This window comes from Schistocerca cancellata, chromosome 9, assembly GCF_023864275.1.
Source record: "Schistocerca cancellata isolate TAMUIC-IGC-003103 chromosome 9, iqSchCanc2.1, whole genome shotgun sequence".
NCBI lineage: Eukaryota > Metazoa > Arthropoda > Insecta > Orthoptera > Acrididae > Schistocerca > Schistocerca cancellata.
The window spans coordinates 135,874,669-135,897,983 of NC_064634.1; the positions used below are offsets into that span (position 1 = coordinate 135,874,669).

Genomic DNA, 23,315 nt, shown 5'->3' on the forward strand with positions numbered 1-23,315 from the left:
ATTTGATTGTCATGATGAGCAGTATTGTACCCTAAACTCTCTGTTCAGCATCAATATACACTGAAGGTATGTCGGCCAGTGTCTTATTAAAGCATTATTATGTGATGCCATTTGTCTATGGATGGTAGGCAGTTGTCATCCTCCGGTTGATGTTGCAGTATTAAAATTACCTCCAAACATAGTCTTGGCTGGGAAAACTTCCATGCTCAGAGACCATCGCACAAGATCCTCTGTGCTTCAGAATGATCTCTTGCAAGGAGCTTTACACTCTCTGTGGTCTCTTCAGATGGCACAGCTTTGGTGACAGACTATCGTCCACTGATTCCCATTTGTTGAATTCGGGAACATCCCCAAGAGGTTGGTTTGAATTCTCTGAAATAGTGCTGCTGCAAGTTGGATTGGTACCAGAGGCCGCAGAGGTAATTGGGGCACATCGTTCTATCATTGGCTTTCCTTATGTAGAGTCTAACAGACCTGACCAGTTATACCTTCTTCTGACTGTGTCTATAGTCTTCATGCATCCCATGTGACCAGATGTAATAGCATCATGGAAATACAGGGTGTACATGAAGTCTGGGATCATTTTCAATTATTTATTGCACAAGAACTAAACATTGGACAGATGTCGTACATATCACATTTTGAAGGGAAACTCTGTAAGTTTATTTTGCAAACATTCGATATGCGAACCGTGAGTGACCCGGCAGACGTCAATACGGTAATCGAATTCTTACTGTACCCGACCCAGCATGGCATCATCGACTGTGGCAGTCGTTTTCTGTATTCTCTCCCAGAGCTCTGCTACATCATGTGGTGAAACACCAGATCTTTAATGTGTCCCCTCAGAAAAGAGTCTCGTGGAGTGAGATCTGGTGACCGGGGAGTCCATTTCATGAAACAGCTGTCCCCTTCTGTAGCATGGCTCTGTGTTTAGGTACACATGAACTTCCGATGAAACTGGGGTGTCATTGGAGCCATTTCGAGTTCACGGGATGCGCGACGCACCAATTTCTTTGTACTCCTTATGAATGTGTCTCATACTGAGGTGTCCGCTTCTCTTTGCCGGGCACAAGCAACCCATCATAGCAAATTTGTTGTGCCAGTGGTAAATGGCCTTCCTTGTTGGTGGCTTCTTACTGTACTTGGTTCTCAACATCTGTTGGACAGCTGTAGCACACTTGTTTTTGTCAAACTCCAACACACAGAAAGCTTGCTCCGCACCTGAACTCGCCATGTTTGCAACTAGCACTGACTATCGGCAAATTACCAAACTACACTGTGGTGGTCAGGATTTCTCTTCAAAATGACATATATATGGTTTCTGTACAATGTTTGGTTCTTGTGCAATAAATAATTGAAAGTGTTCCCGGACTTTATGTACATCCTGTACTTGAGAGTAGCTGGCTGTGGATGAGCTGGAATGACAAGAAACCACTAGGCCAAATTTGATTGTAGTTTCTCTTGTACAATGCTTCATTCATTAAACGGAATTTTCCTTTGCTTGGCTCCTGCTGCTTCATGGCTTGTCTGGTTTTCAGTAGTGCTGGATCTTCCTTGCGTTCAGTAGCAATATCATTCAGTGCAGTGATGACTGAGATTTCATCCACACTGCTGTGCTCTGCCAAAGGATTCTTTGAAACACTGTTGACATCCTTGTATTTGCATCCAGTTTTGTATGTCACTGTGAGGTCATAAACTTGAAGCCTTAGTGCCCATCTTACCAGTCAGCCTGATGGGTTTTTCAGGCTAGCGTAGAAAATGATGGTCCTTCAGAATGGTGAATGGTTTGCCTAATAAATATAGTCAGAACTTGCCAATAGCACAAAACATCTGCAAGGCACTCTTTCTTGGTTGTAGAGAGTTAATTTAGGACTTGAAGAGTACTGTAGAGGTCAGGGTACCACAAACCTTACTATGGCAGGGTACAGTGGAGCCATGAATGGATGCCCAGTAGCCATCCAATGTTTTGTTGTCAAAACATCATTGTTAAAACATCAATTTATTGTTCGTCAACTACAGCAATTGTGATGATACTTGGAGAAGTCAGTGCATCCACAGCATAAACTGTACACGGACTGTGATTAGACGTGGCCGTCACCGGCCAGCCTGACACGTTTTGGTGTTGTGCAGCTGGCGGGTGATGATGCCAGTGATTCTCAGAGGACGCCGACTGGAACAAAGGTGACATGGCTCATGGCAGCAGCAATGTTTGCCCACACGAGCAGAGGTAGGCAGCAAGAAGTTTGCCTGCAAAGGCGATGGTGGCCGAATGACTATACAGCTCCAGGCTTGAATGGTAGACCTCCAGAGTAGAATGCTGGCAGCAGGTGAGGTAGGGCCAAGGGTGACCCACTGTTTGGAGGGCACTAAGTCCACAGCATTGGACTCGGCATGAACAACAGGGCCACAGCTAGCAGTAGCAAAGTCCGAAAGTGGATACTGGTTGATACGTAAAGACTTGCGGACTGTTTTTTTCCTGAAGCACCGGTTTCTGTCACATAACCATAACCAGGACCATGGCTCAGACGTGAAGCAATCACGTTACCAATGCCTATTCCACTGCATTGATGATGTCATGACTCTGGTTCCTATGCTATGTGGCAACTGCTCAGCACAGCATTAGCTGTGGAAAGTTTCTCAATTTTACTGAGCTGTGGCCAGTAAATTGTTTGTACTGCAGCCAGTACTGTGGAAGCAATAGCTACCACATTTTCAGTGTCTTTCTGAATTTGCACTAGAACTGTGTCTATCCTACAACAGCCAGCTTTGGTGTAAAGTTCTGTCTCAGAATCGTTCTTATACAGTGTTAGGTGTGGAGAATATGTTAGCCCCCTTAAGGACAAGAAAAGATCTTTCTTGCACCTCATTCCAAGAAAATTGCTCTGCAGTAGTTGTTGCACGTGGCTTGGTACATAAATCCTTTATGGATTTGAGCACATTCCGAGAAATACATGTTGCTTTTGGCAGGATGTATTTCTCATTTGCTACTTTGAGCACAGTCACTTTTGTATCACAGAGTATGTGGTATTCTTTACATGATGACAATAGGCATTCAACGTTACAGAAAGGGAAGCCCGTGAATCAACTAATGCACAGACATGTTGATTGTTGACAATGACATCGGTGAGATTTCCTTACATCTTGGTTATTGTCATTGATGGATTTGCATATGAGCTGGCCTCACCTCCATAGGTGGTCATCTCACTCAGTTTTCATGAAGTAGGTGGCTAGACGAGTGGCCAATATGTCTTTTCAGAGACTGGGAACTGCTACAGTGTGGGAGTGAACTTGTCCAGGGTGCGGCAATGGGCTTCATCTCACAGATTGACTATAATCGTGTGCGGTTGGCTGGCGTGAATAGAACTGTTGTGACGGTTGATGTACGAGGGTGTAGTAGTTGCTGAAAACTCACCTTCTTCCTCTGGAGTAGCACACGACACATCTGGGTTGTCCACAGTGAAGACACACTGGTGTGGTGTTCTCTGCCCTCCAAATACCTCTTCTTCTATGGGGCATCATACTTTGTGTGGGAGTTGGTTGTACCTGTGTTAGTTGGGTGCTAGGTTGTTGTTTGACAGCAGTGTCATCCAAGTTGGCATAGTCCATTCTTCCTGGCCTTTCATCTGATGGCAGAGGTTGTTGCTTAAGATCGATGCACCTCTTCAGCATTCTCTGTTACCTTCTGATGTGCTGGGTCAAACACTGATGAATGCTTGATGTTCAACGGACTTACTGCCGGCTTGGGATCCATTGGTCCATTGAAAATACGCACTGCCCTGCCCATGTAGATGATGGCTTTTACATTGCCTAATTGGAGTCACACTGATATAGGTGTTGATAATTCCCCAACTTCTCCACCAAACTGTGTCATATCATGACCACATTCATGTCCAAATCTGAAAGCGGGGTTGTCAGTGGAATGATGTAAAACCCTTAGCACTGAAATCACATTTATTATGGATAGTGACTGACAGCCAGAACAGAACAAACCTCCTGGACGGAAAGTGCTTCTATTTATAGAAACATCGAATATTCCAGAAAGGTAATATTTAGATAAACATTGAATATTGCAGAATGCTGGTATTTAGACAAACATTTAATATTCCAGAATATACAGACATAAGATATTTCAAGAACCTTCCAGAAATAATGAGTGCTAAACAACTGATAATTGCTGGTGGTTGGGTTTCAACTGGCGACTTGCAGCACCCCAGCCAGCGTGCTAACCACTATGCCACAGTGCATCACAGCTTACAACAATATTGTTAGTACATTGTAGTTTTGAACAGTTGTCAAGTTGAGATGTCTAAACCCAAACTGATTTTAAACCCCCTAATTACCTGGGTCACCTCTTTATTACCTTTTCTTTCATCCAGCTTCTCCTAATTTGCTCATGAAGAAAATTGTTGTTTGACGGACAGGTTCTGGCTTTATCAAGATTTTCTGATGTCTAGTTTTTCACAAAGTACAGCCATATTATGTCTTCCAGTGTTAATCTGTTACCCTTGTATCTGTACATTTTTCTCAGGATAATGTAATGTTCTCTGATCTGCATTATAAAATCCCATTCAATTAGTGTGGCATATGAAATGTTCAAACCAGGAACTTACACTTAAATTTGGTCTACGGAGCGGTTTATGTCGCAAAGTTGCTCATTTATGGCATGCGCATTGGTCGGCACTTCCCCGTAATAAATTGCGGGAAGTGAAAGCCCTTCCTTGCGCTTGGACCTCTTCCTCCCGAACGCGTCGTCAGGAGGAGGTAATTTTAGCTAGACTCCGGATAGGGCACTGTCTTTTTAGCCATCAACATCTTTTAAGTGGCGATCCTCCCCCACTCTGTCCCCACTGCTCTCAGCTGTGGACGGTTAGACACCTTTTAATTGAGTGCCCCTATTTTAATCCGTTATGCTCCCGTCTACAGCTCTCGCCTGATCTATCGTCGATTTTAGCAGATGACACGCGCTCAGCCGACCGCGTTCTCCAGTTTATTAGTGACAGTGAAATGACGTCAGTCATTTGAAGCTTTTTTGGGGACAACCACCCCCTTTCTGTAGTGGATTTTTAAGCATTCCTTTTATTTTTAGTTTCTCCAATTTTATGACTTTGTTCCCATTGCTGCTGGTTTTCAATTTTGGTTTTTTACTGTCTTAAGTCACGGGCTGGGCGCTAATGACCATAGAAGTTTTGCGCCCTAAAACCACACAAAACAACTTAAATTTGGTACATACATGTACTGCTCTTTGCATACATAAATGTGTTTGTACTGAACCCATTTACATACTGCTTTGCTGATAATCCTTATTAATCATAGAGAAGGTGCATTATTTAACGTTTAACACTAGCAATCGCATGGTGTATTATGTACCCATTCATGATAAGTGACTATTTGTTGGTACTGCGTTGTTATTTATAGCAATGCAGCGTTAAATCTTCCAGTGATTACACATAACATTTAAGCTTATGCTTAACAATAGTTTCATATTGTCATAAATGCCATTTTGTTACATTGGAATAATTTACTTGCAAAGTAATCGTCTTCGATCTCTGGTGAATGCTTACTGCATTTCTCACAGAGAATGTTTAAAAATGACTTATGCAAACAAAATCATTACAAGAACTACATCATATTGTTGTGGAGCTAACTTGTCTTTCCTTAAATTCCACATGTGGCTTTTTTCTTCATTAACTGCTCTTGTATATGTGTCGCTTGAGCTTTGAGCTTTGCAATAATGCAGATACATGCTAACTACATTCTTTAGAAAAACTCGATGTGGATGTTTCTCATTATCTTAAACACCATCTGTGTATTCTTATTAACTTATATTAGCTACATTCAGTAATGCATAACATATAGCCTCTATCAATGAATATTTATTGGACATTTTGTGAAACAGTATCAACCCCCTCCACTTCCCCGTTGTTTTATTGTAATCGGGTATAATGTGAAGTATATTTCTTCGCTCATCTATCGTTCCTTCATAGTACATTGTGAAAATTAGTACATCATATTTTTTACGTTCAAGTGCATATGATACCATAGTAATGTCTTTCTGGTATCCAAAAACTGGAGAGCTTATTTCTCTAAATGATTTTGTTTCATAGTGGAGAGAGCACCAGCAGATACCTAATACACCAGTTATCTATTGCCACATTTCTATTTGTGCCTTTTATCAGCTTAGTTATTCTACACACAATATCAAATGGCTTATTAGAAGCACAAAATGGTCATTTGGCAGTTTGCCACACTAATCTTTCAACAAACCAATGTAAAATTGCATCACACAGAGCAAATATTTTGATGCCATATTTAGCTGGTGTGTTGGGAATTTATTGTATGAAGCTGCTGAGCTTTGTGCACCAATTTTGTCACCCATGTGTAAAAAGTAATTATTGGAAAATATGGTACACTTAAACTGTGTTTCACAATGCTCCCATTCTCTGTAACAGAAATAGTGTCATCTCCTATGGCTTCTTTCCCCTGTCTCTCTTTTAACAAAATTCCATATTGATTTTATTTTGTTATTTGATGTGTCAATTTTAGACAAGATGTATATATTCTTGGATTTTTTATAACTTGTTACAGTAGGGCTTATAATAAGAAAGTATTTATGGCTATTTTGTAAAAGTCATTTTTTTGTTGTGGAGAAACTCTGATACATGCAGTGATCCAAGGTTTCTTTAATATTTCACCATTATTACATTTAATTATTTTTTTATGAAAATTACTTACAAAAACTGGATTCAAATGGATTTAAAAAAATATGTTGTTTTGTAAAATTCACCGTAGTCTAACTTTTTTAAGCTTTCTCTAAAACCTTCAGTAGTTTTGTCATTAATGAGCCACACAGTTTTTTTAGTGTGTTTCTGTACAGTACATGGAGCTAAGTTATATAGTGTGATTAACTGTGTATCATATCTGACAATCTGTTTACAACTGGGTAGATATGTCTCTTCTTAACTTCTTCTTGTTTAGTCAATACATTATCTCTAAGGGTACTGCTATCTTGAACAACTCTAGTAGGAAAATTATGACTGATACCAAATTGTAAGTGGCTAAAAGCACCTCTAGATTACTCTTCCTGTCCGATTACTTCAAGAAATATACATTAAAATCACCACAAATTTATAATCCCTTTCCTGTCTGATAGAAAGTACAGTAACTCATCAAAATTTTTCATTATAATTTTCAAATTACCCAGTGGAGACCCGTATACTGTACAATCACAAATCTTACCCTTCCCAATAGTACTCATAGGCACATGCTTCTACATCCTGATCTGTACAGAATTTATTTATTTCCACATTTCTATATTTAGATTCTGCTTCTCCTTTGTCCATGTTGGTTCTACATGAATATGCAACTAAGGTTCATGATGCTGTATGTCACTCAAAAGACTGAACTTTCTCCTCTGTTGGTGTATCTTAGTAATTCAAGCACTGATGTGCAGTTGGAGAGAATAATGATCGGTTCATCCAGATGACTCTTGGTGTATGGAAGTGCTCATTGTATGACAATAATCTCTGCTGTCATTGTTATTTCTTTAGGCAGTATGAATTTCTTATGCTGTGACAACTGCTGTCAATATAAGCATAATCACATCCCTCTTTGTTCTTCAAAGATTACCTCTTTGTCTTTCTACAGTTGGAGGGGTGCTGAATCATTTGTGTGTTTCATAGTCAGACTGCATGTCTAATACAACTTCTGCTTCTAAAATATTGGATTGCTAACTTGAGACATAGTGATAAAGTTATTTTTATATGTAAGCTAGTTATCGCACGTTCCACAAGAGGAGTAGTATTTTTGTTGAGGCAGTATCTGTATGTGGAACAGAAGCTAATTAAACTATGAATATCTTGCACTATCTGATCTTGTACATGCTGCAACCATTTTAGCAGAAATTTGCATTTAATTATTTGCAGTGTAGGTGTAAAAGTGGCTCATTTTCTTCAGTTAAGACTAGTTCCTAACAGCTTGAAGTCAATAGAAACCAAATTATTTACCCCATGCATATGTTTATGACCTGTGAAAGCATGTTAATGTCTTACTGTAATAGAGTTAACTGAAGGCTTTTATTAATAGAGGTAAATCACCTAGGTATTAAAAGATAGTATTTATTCTTCACCACTATATTTCTTAACTACATGAATGATGCCACTTTCTTGTACATTAGTCTAAAATTGTTTTATCACTGTAATCAATTACATCTGTTCTTTGTCTGCAGTCATAAATTAAAAGAAATTTTACATATTTTGTACAATGTTTCAGGTCAACTGTGAAGTTGTCAGTAGTTGCTATTAGCAAATATTTTCAGAAATAATTCCTCTGTACAATTTCTATTACAGAGGGAATGTCTTGAAGATTTCCAGGATTGGGAAAGAAGATAGAGGTACTTATTATTGTGTGGCAGAAAATGGCGTTGGCAAAGGAGCACGGCGCAACATAGCTGTTGAAGTGGAGTTTCCACCTGTGATAACAGTACCAAGACCTCGTCTTGGGCAGGCTTTGCAGTATGACATGGACTTGGAATGCCATGTTGAGGCTTACCCACCCCCTGCCATTACATGGTTGAAAGATGAAACTGTCCTTTCGAACAACCAGCATTACAGGTTCGTACAGTTCACGTCATCTACTGTGTGTGTTTGTTTGTTTGTTTTACAGCCTGGTGATCTTGTAACAGTAAAACAGCAAACCAAGTTCTCTACGATTGTGTCCAGTGTGCCAGTTCCCTCATGCACAATCAGTGCTGATTTACTGAGTATGGCACTGACTTTACCCTTACTTGTCACTTCAATACCTGTGCAGACTATGGTAGCTGAAGAAAAGAAAATCTCTTAATAAACCTTTAATAAAATAAATACAAAGCCACACAATCTTTACGAGACATATTGGCATTTTGTTCTTGGCAGTCCATCACGTAGTGAATGAGGGAAATGTTAAATGAACTAGATCTGCCCTAGGATCAAGGGGAAATCAGCCAGTACTGTGTGATGAGGAGATACAAGCAATCAGAAGTACAGTGAAATTGACAGTGAGAGATTAGCAACAGGCATTGGAAAAACCGATAAATTTTAAGTTACAGACTGCAGCAGTGATCAGAGAGTACTGAAGCGTATACGTTGCAAAATTGAACAAAGTTGGTGGAAAACACATGAAGCAACATAAATAATATAAAAAGATAATAAATAATGTAAAAAGCTTCAGCTGTTACTGAGATTGTGAGAAAAAAAGAGGTCACAATAAGGTTACATAGTTTGAGGGAGAGAAGTATGCAATGAAGAAAATAGACCTTAATAGTCATGGCAGCTGCATTTAAAGGAGCTAATGTCAATAATCCATCACATTTGCTTTATATAATTAATTTATGTGAATTTTGGCGAAACATATGCATTTATTCTCATAAAAATATAAATCCTTAATAATTCCATAATTCACATGAATTTTGATGTGGTTGTTGTAGAAAAAGCTTATAACTGCAATACTCACTGTACAGGAGATAACTGCTGCCAGTGATGTGTCATATTGCTGTTTGTAAGAACAATCATTCATACTAGTTATTATGATAGCAAACAGATGCTGGCTCTTATTGAATGACACACGTTTGACTAAAATCATTATAGGTTAGGCCAGATCATTGTGAAACACACACACAGACGCCTAAAATGCCGACATTTCAAGCGACTTTACAGTGGACCTCTTCAGAGAATTGATAAAGGCCTTTGTAAACCTATGGACATATTTATTGTTGAAGATTATACTGCAGAAATTACTCCACAAGTCATGAACATGTAGCAAACTCTTGTGATGTATGAAGTTGATGACAAATCATGTAACAGACATATTCTGAAACTGTTGAAAGCGTGACAGGTTCCTGGGAATCAGAGTTGCTTAGAGGGAAGTATTATTTATATGAATGAGCATCTGGGCAGTCAGCCAGGAAAAAGTTGTGTGTCACAACTAGAACCTAAAAACATTAGTATTGTAAGACTCACCAATGTAATTAATAATAGCTTGACATCTCAGATGATGGAGGATGTTACAGTTAAGCGCTCCATACTCTTTACAGTTTTGCTGCAAATGGAAGACTGTCCATATGCTCTTAACACCAAGTAATTGTTCATGGTCAGGTTATTATGTACCTATCATCAGAATCCTTGAATTATGAGACAAAGAATTGCAGACTGATTTCTTGTTTTGAACTTTATGTCAACATGTGATGTAATAGGCTGATGAGGGAATGAAATTGAAAAGTACTTTCTTTTCGTGTTCTAGTGATATTTCCTAGCAGCCATATTCTAGTTTGGCAAGAAACAAAATATGAGCACCTATGGCTGGCACTATCAGATAGCTGAAGTTCAACATCCAGATAGTGTAGAGATCACTGATTATGCTAAATTTCAGGTGTTTGCCTCAACTCCTTACCCCGACTGGTTTGATGTGATGTGCTATGAATTCCTTTCTTATGCCAACCTCTTCATCTCAGAATAGCCTAGTGTCCTCAATTATTTGTCCCCCCCCCCCCCCCCCTCCCAGGTACCGATTTTCTGTTACTATAGAGTTCTTTTAACTGGGAACACTCTTTGCCTAGGCTACTCTGCTTTTATGTTCTTTTTGCTTTGTCTGTCGTTATTTTGATATCCAAGGTAATGGAATTCATTCCATAGTTTGTGCTCAATAGACTGTTTTTTCTAGCAATTCTTCTCAGTTTCATTAAGCTTAGCAACCTCAGGGATTCGTATTATCAATATCGCTTCGCCCTGTATCTTAATCCGACTCGAGCACTTTCTTGACCTTTGTCTTATTTTTTTCCCTCTTAGTTCTAGTACATATAGTTTATTACCCATTATTTACAAATGCTTATGTCCATTTTATGAGGATTTCAATCATCCAATTTTACATTGTTGAACACATTTGACAGTTCAACATATAGTGTGAATATGGTGTTATTTTTCTCAAGTCTTGCTTTCATTACCAAGGGCAATATCAGAAATGCCTGTGTGGTGCCTTTACCTTTCCTAAAGCCAATTGGTTTCCCACCTAACGGATTCTGTTTTCTTTTCCATTCTTCTCTTTATTATTTTTTGTCAGCTACTGGGATGCATGAGCTGTTAAACTCATTGCATGATAGTTCTCAACACTTAGCTGCTCTTGGTATCTTTGGAATTATGTTGAAGATATTTTCCTGAAGTCTGATGGTTTGTTTCCAAACTCATAGATTGTAAAAATCAACCTGAATAGCCATTTGGTTGCCACATCCCCCAGTGATTTTATAAATGCCAAAGGATTGTCATCTGTGCCTTTCACCTTACGTGGCCACAGGTCTTCCAGAGCTCTCTTAAATTGTGACTCTAGTAGTATATCCTCCCCTATCATTGATACTGACTCCCATTTCCTCTTCTGTCACATATTCAGCTCCCTGGTAGGGGCTGTCAATGTACTCTCTCCATCTATCCACACTCCCCTCTGCGGTACATATGTTAAAGGTAGAAGAGCTGCTGGAAGGTCCTTTTTTACCTATTTGGTTGTCATTTATGCATGCCTTAGCTATCAAATGATTCTCCTTTGTAATGACCCTTCTAAGATGTCTAGAAATACGGTGCTCATCATAGTCCAGTTTTAGTTATATATAGTTCTACAACTCGAGCCCCTCTTTCCTTTTGCCCAATTCAGCTCCACCCTCATATACACTGAGATGTCACTGTATTTGAGACAGTAGACTTACTTTTGGAAGGAGTGGATTTCAGATACCCACCCAAGCATCCAGGTATGTATTTTCTGTGTTTTCACAAATGCTTTAAGGTTAATACAGGGATGGTTTCTTTGAAAAGGACATGGCCTATTTCCTTTTTACATTCTTGTCCAAGGAGCTAGAGTGGGATGCACTCAGCCTTGTGAGGCCAACTTGGAGCTACTTAAGCAAGCAGCAGCCACTTTGAGGGTTGGAAAACTGATAATTGGTGGGTGAGCAGTGCTCTGACAAAATATGTTCCAGTACCACATCCAAATAATACACACATCTTTGTCCATTAAAAGCTCGAGGTTTATTTCTGATGCCTTTGTCATCAATAAGCTGTTAACCGGAATCTTCCTTTACACAGCCCTGGCTTTTGCATGCCGCTCCATCCTCCCCTCCCCTGTCAAACATTTAAATTCTTACATGTGTACTATGTGCAGTATATTTTCATGTGCTACAGCATTGACAGCAAACTAAGAAACCAACAGATCATGAGGTCATGTGGTTATCCCTTGATATTGCTTTGTGTGAACCTCTTCTGTTTCCCTTTTTTACAGCATCTCACATTTTGCAACAGCTGATGAATTTACTGATACAACACTTCGTGTGATAACAATTGAGAAACGGCAGTATGGCAAGTACCAATGCAAGGCAGCCAACAAACTGGGTGAAGCTCGGGAAGAAGTGGAGTTGTTTGGTGAGTCTTCTATGACCTTCAGTAGTAATATTAGTTAAACAGTACGTGCATGTGTTCTTGTTGGAATCTGCCAGAAAACTTGTGTAGTACAAGAAAGTTTTTGCGGTATCACATACATTTTAAATGCATGTTTCAGTATAGGCTGCTTGTTGCTTATTTATAGGCTAAACTTTATTTTTGTTGATGATGGCAGAAGCTGTTATTACTTTAAAAAACGTTACACATTGTATTTCACATCTTTGCGAAGCATTTTGTTGGTATGCAGCAAGACTATGCATATGTGGTGCATGTATTACTGTGAAACAGAGACATGCTATCTTGCTGTTTACTTAAGACCAAGACTTGTTAATGGTTTGTAGGACATATAAATCTATACAAGCAAGACCTTACAAAATGTGGTCTTCAGTACTATTGATTGCCTGCAGAGATTACATTCCATCTACAGTTTTGAGGGAGGCATAAAGTTATGAATATATGATAGACTGAAGTGTAAGTTAGTATCAGAGTTCATAATTCCTGTCATTGCCCCCCTTATTAATTAGACATTGAAAATGACAGTCATTCTTTCTTTGTGACTTTCATGACTTTTGTTTTTTACTGGACACTGTCAGATTACTCCTAATTTGTGAAGACTGGATAGATAATACAGGGCTATTACAAATGATTGAAGCGATTTCATAAATTCACTGTAGCTCCATTCATTGACATATGGTCACGACACACTACAGATACGTAGAAAAACTCATAAAGTTTTGTTCGGCTGAAGACGCACTTCAGGTTTCTGCCGCCAGAGCGCTCGAGAGTGCAGTGAGACAAAATGGCGACAGGAGCCGAGAAAGCATATGTCATGCTTGAAATGCACTCACATCAGTCAGTCATAACAGTGCAATGACACTTCAGGACGAAGTTCAACAAAGATCCACCAACTGCTAACTCCATTCGGCGATGGTATGCGCAGTTTAAAGCTTCTGGATGCCTCTGTAAGGGGAAATAAACGGGTCGGCCTGCAGTGAACGAAGAAACGGTTGAACGCGTGCGGGCAAGTTTCACACGTAGCCCGCGGAAGTCGACGAATAAAGCAAGCAGGGAGCTAAACGTACCACTTCCGATGGTTTGGAAAATCTTACGGAAAAGGCTAAAGCAGAAGCCTTACCGTTTACAATTGCTACAAGCCCTGCCACCCGATGACAAAGTCAAACGCTTTGGATTTTCGGCGTGGTTGCAACAGCTCATGGAAGAGGATGCGTTCAGTGCGAAACTTGTTTTCAGTGATGAAGCAACATTTTTTCTTAATGGTGAAGTGAACAGACACAATGTGCGAATCTGGGCGGTAGAGAATCCTCACGCATTCGTGCAGCAAATTCGCAGTTCACCAAAAGTTAACGTGTTTTGTGCAATCTCACGGTTTAAAGTTTACAGCCCCTTTTTCTTCTGCGAAAAAAACTTTGCAGGACACGTGTATCTGGACATGCTGGAAAATTGGCTCATGCCACAACTGGAGACCGTCAGCGCCGACTTCATGTTTCAACAGGATGGTGCTCCACCGCACTTCCATCATGATGTTCGGCATTTCTTAAACAGGAGATTGGAAAACCGATGGATCGGTCGTGGTGGATTTCTTTCTGTGGGGTTATGTGAAAGATTCAGTGTTTAAACCTCCTCTACCAAGAAACGTGCCAGAACTGCGAGCTCGCATCAACGATGCTTTTGAACTCATTGATGGGGACATGCTGCGCTGAGTGTGGGAGGAACTTGATTATCGGCTTGATGTCTGCCGAATCACTAAAGGGGCACATATCGAACATTTGTGAACGCCTAAAAAAAACTTTTTGAGTTTTTGTATGTGTGTGCAAAGCATTGTGAAAATATCTCAAATAATAAAGTTATTGTAGAGCTGTGAAATCGCTTCAATCATTTGCAATAACCCTGTATGCATATTTGTGAGTGTAGGGGTTTCACAAGATATCTAGAACAGATATTTTACAATGTTGCAGCGAAACCAGTACTTCCTACATTATTGATGTGTAGTGGATCTGTTGGTAATGTGCAACACAGTATGCTGGATTTTCCTTGTGTTTGGCTAAATAACATATTGTATGTCACATATCACTATACAGAAAGTGACAGTGGGGATGTTTTATGAGAAAGATTTAAGCAAGCTGAACAAAGTTAAAATGAGTGTAAGGAGAGCAATGCAAGAAGTGTTGAATGGATTTGATGGCATGGAATGTAGAAGTAATTTCAGGTGTATCTTAGAGGTGGTCCTGTAGGCCCGTTACCATTTGCAATAGGTAAAAATGATCTAGTAGATAAAGCTAGAAGCTCCGTGATGTGCTTTTTGTGAACAATGCTGTTGCCTCCAGGAAGGTTACACCACCAGAAGACTGTAGTAGGCTGCAGGAAGACCTGCAGTGGATTGACAATTGGTGCATAGACTGCCAGTTGACATTGAACATTAATAAATGTAACATATTGCATATAGATAGATGAAGAGAACTGTTACTGCTGGATTACACTGTTAGTGATAAATCACTGGAAACAGTAATAAATGTAAAATATGTAGGAGTAACCATCTATAGTGACATACAGTGGACAGAATGAGAATCGTTGGAAGTGTTTTAAAGAAATGTAAAACAATGGATCAATTGGCTCTGAACACTATGGGACTTAACATCTATGGTCATTAGTCCCCTAGAACTTAGAACTACTTAAACCTAACTAACCTAAGGACATTACACAACACCCAGTCATCACGAGGCAGAGAAAATCCCTGACCCCGCCGGGAATCGAACCTGGGAACCCGGGCGTGGGAAGCGAGAACGCTACCGCACGACCACGAGCTGCGGACTAAAAGAAATGTAATTTATCCATAATCACAGTAGGAAAATTCTGATAGACTATAAATACTTCTGGAGTAAAAAGACCAGTTACCAACAGGCACACACAAAAATCAACAGAACTTACTAGCTTTTGTAATGAGACCACCTTGAGCTAGAGCAAGCGCGAGCATGTGCATGCCGTCCCCCACCCCCCTCCTCCATGCACACTCACGACTATGTGCGTCTATCCCCTCATGGTGCTGGCTGAACGCACCGTGCCAGGATTGCAGTTTGGCAGGTAGACTTCAGTGGAGCTGAATTTTTTTTCTTTTCTTTTTTGGGACGGGGGACGGGGGGTTGTGTGGCATAGATGGAGAGGCAGAAGAGGGTTTGGGGAGGGGTATCTAGTGGCTTGGAGGCAGTTGGTTTGTTGTTCAGAAATATGAGGGTTGGCAGGTCCACAGACTATGCATGTGATGCACAGGTGTTTGAGCTGGTGGGTAGTGGCACACCATGAAGGTAATGTGGAGTTGTGAATTGGGAGTATGTGATACGGCAGAAGAAGGGGGAACTGGTATGTGGTAATTCATCCATGAAAGGTGTAGCTTGCGAAACACTGATGACAGGTTTTTTGAGTATTGCTCACCAGTTTGAGACCCTCACCAGCATTTTCTGAGGAGATGAAATTCTGATTAATTTTGTTGATTATGTGTGTGTGGCAAATTTCGTCGTGAATTTAGCATGTACTGTCATTAACTAATTCATGGTGAGCTGATTATTGAAATAAAATATGTCAAACAAACGGAAGTTAGATTGAATGATGTAAGATTCTTCTGCGGTAAATACACAGTCACAGTTGAGAAATATAGAATTTTATTGTTGAAGTGCTGCATGACATGTCATAATAGCTTAGTTTCATCAGCTGTATATATGTTGTTTTGTGTACATGTGCAAAAAGATATATATGTTTAGTAGTAGTTACTGATATTGACATTATTTAATAAAAATTCAGTGTAAGACCAGGCCTGGTTCCAAGATTTGTGCTCCTGGTGTGCTCACTTACACGAAAAGTGCATCTTTGTGTGTCCAGCACTCTCATCCTTGTCCAACCCACTGGAAATGTATTGTAGATAATACGATGAAGGTTGCAGATTTTGGGAAAACAGGAAAGCAGCAGAAGATGCATCTACAGCACGATGGTATTATTTGTAGGAGGTGAATGTTGCAGTTCATTTTATGACTAGGATGATATTAATTGAATTAGTTTTCTGTTTTTTATCTTTCGTCTAATGCAGTAAATTCATCTCATAATTGAAGAAATATACGTTCGGTAATGGTAATACAACGAACAGGACATTGAAATATATTTAACATTTTGACAGTGCATTCAAGGCTATTGCTGTTATGTTACCATTTTATTAAAGTCGAGTACATTGTGGGATTTGACAAACAGACCCTTGAGTTAGGTGTTATAATGCCAGTCTATCAGCTGAAACTGGTGTTAATTGGTTACATCAGCAGCCAAAAGCGAGCATGATTTCATGTATAGGGTAGAGTCAGTCTTGAGCTGAGTAAAGTTTTTAACCTCTTTGAAAACTTGTTTTCCATAGTTTTAATTTTTAATTGAAAGCATAAATATTCTTTGTTACATCTGTGATAAGAAGGTTCTGTTACGTTGATAGGTGGATGGAATTCTAATAACTGATGGTTTTGGTCGTAAAAGCGAAGTGAGCAATCCGCTGATGACTTGCAGACACACTTGACCTATTTTTCTGTTCATCTCTAGGAATGTTGCAATTTTGTCAGAAGATACACTGATGAACCAACATCATGACCACTGCTCACCATGAGACTGAATGCCACCTGGTGGCATTACAGGCATGTGATGCAGGAAGGACATCGTATAATCACAGCAAAAATGAATAGGGTATCATTCTAGTGATGATATGGGTCACAAACATGGAAATCCACTGATATAAACATCTTTGACAAAGGGCACACTGTTATGATTTGGCACCTTGGATAGAGCACCTCAGAAATAGTGACACTAGTTGGCTGTTTGTGTGTTGCTGTCGTGAGCATTTTTGGAAAGTATTTGAAGGATGGTGAAACCATTAATACAAAACAAGGTATTAGATGCCTGTACCTCTTTGTAGAATGACATCATCAGAGGCTTGCCTGTTTTGTGATGCAGGTTAGGGGCGATCTGTAGCAGATCTGATAGCAGAATACAACGTCAGTGCAGGCAGAAGAGTTTCAAAGCATACCGTCCAGTGAAAGTTGTTGAACATGAGTGTGTAACAGGCAACCTCTTTCTCTTCCATTGTTGATCCAACACCACAATCAGTCATGATTGCGATGGGCATGAGAACATAAAGATCGGTTTGTGCATCAAGAGGGTCATTTTAGCCTGATTAGATGAATCACATTTGTTGTTACACAAGATCGACTGTCATGTTGAGATACATCATCATCTAGGTAAACAGTTGCTTGAACATGCACTGTGCTAACCAAGAAGGCCAGTAGGGGGCTGTATTCTGTTAAGTGTCACATTCACCTGTGCTCCAAAGGGCATTTAGTGGTAATCAGAGGTACATTGACAGCTGTGGACTACATTAACATTGACATCTAGCAGCCCTTCATACTTGATAATTTCCTCTTTGGCTATGGCATCATCCAGTAGGACAACTGTGTGTGCCAGAGAGCCAGAACATTGTATGTCAGTGTCTGATATGAACCCAGTGGAACACATTTGGAGCGTTATTGGGCACTAGCTCTGCGACCACAAACCACAGGCCTGAAATTTATTGCGACTATGTTACCTGTGTGCATACACATATTGTTCCACATACATCCAGAAACTTAACAAGGACTTGTCAAAACTGTGCTATGCAGTGTCTCTGTTGCATTGTGTTCCACAGGTGGACCAACATGGTATTAAACAGGTAGTCAATTTGTTTCATCTCATCAGTGTAAGAGCATCATGTGATCTTTGTGGCTGGTGTCGTATAGTGATCTTTTAAAAACATAATCACTTGACTTTCAAATGATTTGATAAGTGGAACAGCTCTTATTGTACAACGAACAGTGTGACTTCTCCACTTTTGGATAGTTGCATAAATGAACAACATAGTATATGTTGTGTAGAATGTAAATCTTGTTTAAAAACTCATTTCAGCAAACTTGTGTGCATGTGGCTAGGCAGGGAAATCTATTTGGCAGGCTGACATTGTGGTTGTATTGCTCTAGCAGTGTCTGTCTGCAAAATTCCTTTTTCCCCACACCCTACTGACCCCCACCCCTCTACACTTGGTGTACTATATTGGAGTGTGAGCAGAGTTCATTTGTCCATGGAGCACTGTTTGGGTAGGTGTGATTCAAGAGTTTTGCATCTCCCATGTTGAGGGAAAGCCAAATTATTATTGTGTGCTATACAAAATATTATTTAAAATTGTTTTTTGGTGTTCATTTGTTGTGAAGTAGTACTTGTTTTGTTTATTATATTGCCTTCAGTGATTAGAATGCTTGCACTGCATCTGACAAATAGTTTTTGAATATTAAAACTGCTTTTCTTGTGTTTCTTGAGAGAACGACATCTATAGATACAGCAGTATTATATGCTATTTATGTCTTGCGGAATGTGCAGTTTGCTTGTTATGTTTACCAAAAACTGGCACATGCTGCCATGTTTTGTTTGCAGAAACCATTATCCCTGTTTGTCCCCCTGCCTGTGGTCAAGCATATGGAGGAGATGCAGCAGAAATATCAACTAGCATGGCTCTCATTCTCATCTCAACTATTATAGTTGCATTGCATCGGTAGGTTTTATTGATGTGTTTATTTTTTACATTCAGTAGTAAGGAAGCATACTTCTTATGCTGTAGCATGTTTATGTATTGATAGAGTGTGTAAGTATTGAGTACTTAATAATACCTATTACAATGTACCAGATTTCCTGAATGGATTCTATCTGTAAATCGTAGTTGTTATTTTATCTACCACAAAACAGAACAACATTCATTAATGTCATTTATACAGTTAATTTAATGCATTAGGGTAGCAGACAGTAATTGCAAGGAATCATATTTTTCCAATATAATCTGATCATACAAAATAGGTTTTATAATGAAACACAGTTTTCAGAGAATTCTGTTGCAGTAGAAAAATGTAATGTTGCATCATCATGCTTTTTAAAAACAAACAATCTGTACTATGTGGGCAGTACATAAGTGATTGTCGGCATTATGAAAAGTCTCGATATATTTCCTCAAAACTACGTTTTTATGTGTTATTGTAGTTGTCTAATATTTGATGTGATAAGTGTAATGTATGGAGAAAAATGTAGCTCTATCACCTCTGCCACTACTGAAATAGCTTTGTTTGTTATAAGCAAAATTGTAAAAACTTATTTTGCATTAGTTTTATGTAAAGCCTTCAAGTATTTTGAAAGTGATAGTGAATTATCATTACTACTGTGGCAGTTAAAATGCTTGTGAACTGTTACTAATGATGCATTTATTCTTGTTTGCAGAAACCTCAACACCAAACATTAATTTTCGTTTTGTTGTGTGGCCAAATGAAGGCAGCTATATTCTTTTGGATCTTACACTGTTAGTCTTTCTGTGGATGGCAGTGCTTTGCAGATTATCTGACATATAAATATAAGTTGTGGGCATTGATCACACAGAGGCTAAAGGAGTTTCTGCTCATAACATTCCACATTAAATGAATAACATATAAAAACAAGACTTTAGAGGAACTATTTATTTTCGTATGGTAGATATGATCTATAAGTGTCTCCATTGTACAATAAGATTCTAAATTTGTTTTGGGGCATGTCACAATTACTGTATTTCTTTAATGTTTTGTTTGGTATCTGTGTCATTTTGAAAGTATTATGGAATATTGTGTGACTTGATAGCTTTACTCAGGCACAACATGTGTAGTGGTACAAAAATATGTTTCTTTGATGTGCTATGTGGTAGAATTGTGAGAGTGAGATTTTCTTTGAGAACATTACATTCCTTTTGAAATGCTGCTGCAGCAGCTTTTAATTTTTTTATATCTAATGGGCAGCTAAGTTTTTACTTAATAGCATTACTCATGGCATGTAAAGTTTTTGCATTATTGCCTTTTGTGATGACTCATTACTGTGTATGATATTCGTAACTTTTGTACTAATGTAAATATTAGCTAATCGTACTCTTCCTTATAAAATTTTTGTTTACAAGAGTCCAGTCCACTGTGCAGGCTGCAGTAAAGATTGTAAACATATATTTTAGTCATATGTAACCCTTTGAATTCTGTAGAAAAGTGGTTCTAAAGCTTATAACGTCATAAAAAGTTAAATCATCAAACAGGTGGAATAGAAAGCTATGGGTATTGCATAACACAGTAAATGGTATTACCCATTTTTGTAAGTTTAATTTAATTAAGTCTTTCTTAAGATCTGGGCAGTAATAAGACTGATATGGAAGCTGTTTTGAAAACAAAGTAATAAACTCAAAATATTAAAACCAACCATTGTTTTTAATCTTTGGCATTTGCAGATATGTGTTTGTGTGTTCGAGATATGTCTTTGCTACAGTTAAATATGTCGTATTCTAAACTTTCTCTTACTTTTAGTTTCTCAAATCACAACATTTTGGTATACAAATTTTCTATATTACCCAGTATTTCTTGCTATCACATACACACAGTTTAAGCCTTTAATACTAGCTGCTGTTTTGTCATTTAGATTGAATAGCTAATAAACAGATCGTAAAATACTCAGAATCATGTACCCACTGATATTCATCCGATTAGCATTTGCACGTTTTTTGTGTGGTTGACCTGCACCATGATATGCTTACATATTTCTTGTGTGGGTATTTTCACTTTCTAATGTATCTTTGTAGTACTTCTGCAATATTTATGTAGTAACAACAGTATATGTGTGTTTCCTTTGTATTTATATTTAATTTGTTTGTGTACATATCATTTTTGTAACTTGCTTAAAAGTTGGTTGTGGCTGTTGTAAACTTTGGCTTTCATTCATAAATTGATTTAATTTTGGTCGTAAATTCCATATTGTACAGTTATTATAAGTACCTGCAGCCAAAAATCATTAGGAATTGTATAATTTCAGAGGCAGACGATTGTAAAAGACAAACATTCCAATACGTAAAAGTAACACCGGAATACATTTTATATGCTTTTTCAGTTTTTCTGTATTAAAACAGTAGATACTTCGAAATATTAAAGTAGGATTTTTAAAAATAGAGATGAGTCTTATTAGATTCCAAATGAGACAATTTTTATTATATTCAGAGAACAACCTTCCTTACTCTTCATTTGTCTAACAGAACTTTCACAAAAATGTGTTACAGCGTAAGAACATTCACACCACGCGCATAAAAGTGGTACAGTTGCTATGTTTCACTTCAAAATCAGTAATAAATCAGCCTACTGCGTGTGAATGTGAGCAGTGAAACTTAGGTTCTCAGATTGTGAGGACATTTGGTAACTTACCATGACAAAATGTATTTTTTTTTTTTAAATGTGAAACGATATGGTAAAGTTTTGTGATACAGCATCAATTTCTGTGGACTACAGATAACACTAATTACATAATGTTGCTGGAAAAGAAATTCTCAAAAAATAAATGTTTCACAAAAAGCAGCAACACTTATATTTTATGCCCACAAGAACAACATATAGTAACCAACACATAAACTGCTTACATTACAAGATGTGTGTTTTGGAGCTTTACCTACCGTTTCTACACACGAACTGTTAACTCTGTTGATATCTGTAGAATGCATTGAATTTACAGTTAAATGAATTGCAGATATGTTTCAGCAATATGTATTCATAGTATGGTATTGTATGTGTAAGGATTACAGTTATTGTCAAGATTTTAAGTTTTCCCATAATAATACTTTTAAAGCAGATACATTTGGCTGCATATGAACTTTATTTCTGTTCTTTAGACTTCAGCCAGAATAAATCTCTAGATTTTGTACTTAATACAAGAGCATTGGCTGCAAAACTGTCAAATATACATGTAAAGAATCTTTTACATTTTTGTAAACTTTCAAAAAAATTCAAACTGTTTTACTGATGTGCGCTGTCTGCTACAGAGGTTTTTATTTTATTATTTGCTGCATATTCACCTGTGTTTCATGTGTTAATTTTTGCATCAGAGACAAAGGAGATAAAATGTACAATATATTTTTTATGTGGATCATAACATTTTCCAGATAAGACTGTGGATGTCACAAGGAGGATAATTATTGCTGTTAAGTTTGCTTGATAAATGTAGTTTGCTTCAAAATGTGTTATGGGATAACTGTGAAAGGAAGAGTAAATACACATTCGTAAATACAGACTCTTCTAACCCCTCCCCTCTATCTTTTATAGATACTTGAAAATAAGAGAAAATGATTAAAATGTAAATTAGTACATGAAAAAAGAGATCCTTTCCTCCTACTCCTACTTCTTCTACTTCTCAGGTGATCTCTTGAAGCCATATAGAAGAGCACTGCAGCTTGTTTATCAAAATTAAATGTTGTTTGTAGCTAGGATTTTCTTTTTTCCAAATATAAGAAAATATGCATTTGTATTGAAGTACAATGTTTATTACATAAGTATTAACATGCAAATTGAAAATTTGCCTTGTTGCTCATTGAGTACTGTGATGCCCAAAAAACAATATTGGCAGCTGATTGCCATCTTTTTTTACAGTTGTTACTGCCTCAAAGGCATATGATATCCAGTTTATATTTTCATAATGCCAATAACTAGATCTGTCATTATTTTTGTACTTTTATAGAGAAATTTCAACAGTCTTTGTTATATTGATCCAAAGAATTTCCTTGAAATGAAATGTAGTTTTTTTGTTGAAATGTGAAATAAAGAGCACAATTTTGTCATTAAAAAGACCTAGATTTAATATTTCTCATTATTATTCAGCTACCCGCAATTAATTTCATCATTGGTATTTACAAAACAGTTTTCTTGTTGCAATTGTACAGTCAGTCTCTGTAAAGCTTTCATGCTTTAAAAAGATCCTGTAGAGGCAAAC

At 38.1% G+C, this 23,315-nt stretch overlaps 1 protein-coding gene across 1 annotated transcript in view; it reads left to right on the forward strand.

Annotated features, from left to right (window-relative positions):
- LOC126100189 (lachesin) overlaps window positions 1–21,786 on the forward strand; it is a 28,730-nt gene extending 6,944 nt beyond the window's left edge. Inside the window, exons 4-7 of the mRNA XM_049910748.1 lie at window positions 8,346–8,609; window positions 12,292–12,431; window positions 18,951–19,068; window positions 19,782–21,786. Of these exons, the coding sequence (XP_049766705.1) occupies window positions 8,346–8,609; window positions 12,292–12,431; window positions 18,951–19,068; window positions 19,782–19,803 (544 nt within the window). The 3' untranslated portion in view covers window positions 19,804–21,786. The remainder of the gene's footprint in view (window positions 1–8,345; window positions 8,610–12,291; window positions 12,432–18,950; window positions 19,069–19,781) is intronic.
- The last annotated feature ends 1,529 nt before the right edge of the window (window positions 21,787–23,315 follow it).